The sequence below is a fragment of the Dendroctonus ponderosae genome, unplaced genomic scaffold, assembly GCF_020466585.1.
Source record: "Dendroctonus ponderosae isolate FM_Combo_2020 unplaced genomic scaffold, Dpon_F_20191213v2 Dpon_F_20191213_3, whole genome shotgun sequence".
In the NCBI taxonomy this organism is placed as follows: Eukaryota; Metazoa; Arthropoda; class Insecta; order Coleoptera; family Curculionidae; genus Dendroctonus; species Dendroctonus ponderosae.
The window spans coordinates 13,976,721-13,980,764 of NW_026018508.1; the positions used below are offsets into that span (position 1 = coordinate 13,976,721).

Genomic DNA, 4,044 nt, shown 5'->3' on the forward strand with positions numbered 1-4,044 from the left:
TTGATAAATAATTCGTTCTTATTGCGAAATAGGAGCACTATTTATCAATCTGTAATAAAAGACGTGAGGAAATTCTGTCTTTTTAAAGACAAACATTTTTGAGACGAAATACCCAAAAAGAAGTTTGTAAAAAATGAATCCGCCTCAACAATATAGAACTCATCTAAAACAACATAATCAAAGCGTCGCTCTTTTTCAGAAAACATTATCGGCTCCAGACAATTGGGCTGGAAGATTCTGGCCTAGAACCTGGTGCGATGCAGGTACCCAACATTGTCAAACTGGAGATTGTGGCAACAAGATCGAGTGCCAGGGGGCTGGAGGTGTGCCTCCGGTCACTCTGATCGAAATCACTCTAAAGGGCTATCAAGGTCTGGACTACTACGACGTGTCCTTGGTGGATGGTTTCAATCTCAAAGGTTTCGTAAGTGTTTCTTTAGTCCGGCCTGGAGCATGTCTTTTTATGAAGTTTGCATGTAGATCGAGCCCGTTAACGGACAAGGCACAAACCAGGAATACAGCTGCACCAGGGTGGCGTGTTTGGGGAACATTAACGAGAAGTGTCCTGATGAACTGAAAGTGAATTACGCCGGACAGACTATTGCTTGTAACTCCGCTTGCAACAAGTTCAACACCGACCAGTACTGCTGCAGAGGTGACTGCACGGTGATTATAAGTAAACACTTGCGATAAAACCGATTTTTCAGGTGCTTACGATCGTCCGGAAACGTGCAGAAGTTCCGACTGGCCGAAGAACTATCCTCAATTCTTCAAGGACCAATGCCCTCAGGCTTACAGCTATGCCTACGACGACAAGAAAAGCACCTTCACTTGCAAAGCTAACCATTACCGAATTCAATTTGGCGCCAGTTTTTGAGGATTTGAACTCTTTTTGGCATGCATCATTTTACTAGTGGAACATTAAGGCAAACTCTTTAACCAGACTGTTGGGATAACAACGAAAATAAATGTGAGAAAACCAACACAAACACCTTATTTTACCTAAACCCATGGCAAGTGTGGATACACACAAGTCCTTTCAAAGCAGTTTTATTTGCGGCAGACCCATGTAAATGCGCTCAACTCACTGGTTGACTATAATAGTGGATRATTGTCTTCTTTCCATTATATGGGTCCTTTCAAGATGATAGAAGGCGCGATCGGCAGGCACTTAATTGAATTGAACGCTCCGAGGAAGCAAAACAAAAAGCAAAATAAAGGAAATCCTAAATGCGCAATTTATCGGGTCCCGGGTTCGATCGCGGATTTATTGCCTCTTTATGGGGCGCTCAATGCCCCCATTCGAATTCAATTAGAAATTGAAGTTATTACTTCAGCCACCACACTTTCTACGGGGTGAATAAATAGGGCCAAACTGAGTTGATTCATCGTTAAAACAACATACACTAAATCTGCTATAAAGCAAGCAATCTGCCTGGTTTGGCATCGAAATGGCTTCTGTCGGTTCATCAACATCTATGTTGCATCAACACGTCAACTTGTTCCTTTTGCCATATTTTCTGGCTTAAAGACCCAAGTTAGTTAGTTGCACTCACATCGGGTCTAATATAAACAGGTCCCTGAAAATGCCCATCTTGTAAAAACTCGGAGTATTTTTGTTAAATAGACAATTTGTATTCTTCTGAAACTCCTCTGTGCTTTTAGGATTAAATAAATTGAAAAATATAATTAAGCCTTGTCCATTCCTTTGTTTTTTTCAATCTCATAGAAACCTGAACCGTATTTTCTCCTTAAAAAAACTTCGTATTTGTAGAGCTCAGTTCACAAGCAATTAAAGTACAAGACTGATTGACTCTGATACATTTCAAAAATTGTCATCTTCTATAAACGTGAGATGAGAGTATAACCATGACAAATTTTATCACTTTCGATTGAGTGGGTATTTTCTAGTTTCATTTCCGATCGAAACTTTTATATTCCAATGCGATTTCTCCGGATCAGCCCAAGACATAAACAGACACTTTTATGTGTCCCTAAAATTCATTGTTTTTCTTCTCAGTGCATCGCTCAGGCAAATTGGTTTTTATTGCCCGGAATATATTGGCACGTATATTTTTTTGCAAAATCAGCTAAACTTTATTACAGAATTGGTATATCGTTTATTTCATAACGTTTCGGCGAGACAACAGCGCCATCATCAGATTTAAAATTCATACAAACTCATAATTGGTAAACATTACATTCATTTAGGTCTTTGCTAACTTGAAACCTTCAATTTGTTTAAAGCAAAAAATTGTATTACATAATTTGTATATCGTTTATTTCATAACGTTTCGGCGAGACCGTTCTTGAAAAACAAATTGAAGGTTTCAAGATAGCAAAGACCTAAATGAATGTAATGTTTAGCAATTATGAGTTTGTATGAATTTTAAATCTGATGATGGCGCTGTTGTCTCGCCGAAACGTTATGAAATAAACGATATACAAATGTTTGTTTCACACTTTGACTGGAGCCCAGGAAGGAAAAGAATGTAAGAACAATTACATGCAGTCAGGAAAATAAATCAAAATTGATTACGGAATTAATGCAAGTTTAGATCTCGCAGGTTTTCACCTTCTTTCAACAGAATTGAAGATTAAAATACAGATAAAAGTATACTGTTTGTTTAATTACATCGCGTTGCAAATGCATGTAATTTTTGCGAACAAAACCAGAAAAAACTTGTTCATTTTCCCAACTTTTCGAAGAATCACAAGGAAACGATATTCGAGTTAATTGTAGAAGTTCCCGAAGCGACGTAAAGTAATACGAGATCAAACAACCTCAGCCATGATCCAGTAAAACAACTTTTGGCCAGTCCAGGTAAAACATCTGCAGCGCAATATTTTAAAGCTTATTTGAAAAGTTTCATTCCGAAATCGACGTTTTCTATTTTGAACGAGAGATATTTTGTTACGACGTGACCAAGTTGAGCAAAACTAGTGGCTGCTGCTGCTGTAAACTTTTTTCATAAATATTCGGCACGATTTTCGAGCGAGCAACTGCAGCAGAAAGTCGAAATTTCAGCAGGATTCTTTATTGTTCGGAAAGTTGGACGCCGCCGAAGACGAAGTTCGGAGGCAAAAAGTGTTTTCGCGAGCTGTATATCAATAAGAGGTCAGTAGCGGATCTGCGATTTTCCCAACTATGTTCATTAAATGCCCGAAGAAAAGCTATACATTTCTCATTGGTCAGAGACTAAAGTTCTGCCAGGATAAGTCGAGAGTATCACTTATTCCTCCACTTTATTGATGGACAGAAGCGAAGAAGCAGAAGTGATAACGTCTAAAATAAACTAAACAAGAAAAGTTTACACTTTAATAAAAAATTATCTTATCAAGCTTCCAGATGGATTCGCAACCAATAAAATGTTGCCTTGTACACGGAAAGACGTTTCACTTACAGAGGGCCCTAAGCAATGAAAAAGTAAGAGCGCAACTTACACGTCGATAACTTTTACGATATCCAGAAGTTTGAGGTACGTGATATGATCGAAAAATTCGGAAAAGCAATTCGGGATTTTTGAAACTTAATTTATCAAGATAAATGTTGCAGTAACGGTCCAGGTTTCGCTTGAAAACCTTGGAAAACGTTATTATTCATAACCCCCTCCTACCAGAAGCCACGTGTTTCATTGCTTGTTTTCACTTTTTCATTTCATTTATTCAGATAGGATTTAGCTCATGTTTACCTAGATAATTGTTTAGAAAATGATTATACACATAATACATAAGACAAGAAAAATTTACAATTTTTCCAAAAAAGTTTTTGACGGAAAACTTCAGTTATATTTTAAAGGTAAGTATGCGAAACCGAGAAATCATTGCAATAAACAAAACTTGCAATATAATACTGATCACTCGCATAGCGTATTTTCTATTCATTGATAAATGTGTAGCAAGTTTGCAAGCAAACTTGCAAATAATTCAAAAACAATTCTATGCATTCATGGAATTCATAGCTGATTTTTGGTTTGCAAAATATAACTAATTCATAAGTTGTAGATAAGTTCTATATTGTTGAGGCGGATTCATTTTTTTACA

General features: G+C 37.2%; 2 protein-coding genes across 2 annotated transcripts in view; one reads left to right on the top strand and one right to left on the bottom strand.

Annotated features, from left to right (window-relative positions):
- Positions 1-983, top strand: part of LOC109537289 (pathogenesis-related protein 5) — a 3,964-nt gene extending 2,981 nt beyond the window's left edge. Inside the window, exons 3-5 of the mRNA XM_019903926.2 lie at positions 200-424; positions 481-655; positions 708-983. Of these exons, the coding sequence (XP_019759485.1) occupies positions 200-424; positions 481-655; positions 708-877 (570 nt within the window). The 3' untranslated portion in view covers positions 878-983. The remainder of the gene's footprint in view (positions 1-199; positions 425-480; positions 656-707) is intronic.
- LOC109537283 (E3 ubiquitin-protein ligase MIB1) overlaps positions 1-4,044 on the bottom strand; it is a 338,077-nt gene that overhangs the window by 211,701 nt on the left and 122,332 nt on the right. The gene's annotated exons all lie outside the window — the stretch shown is intronic.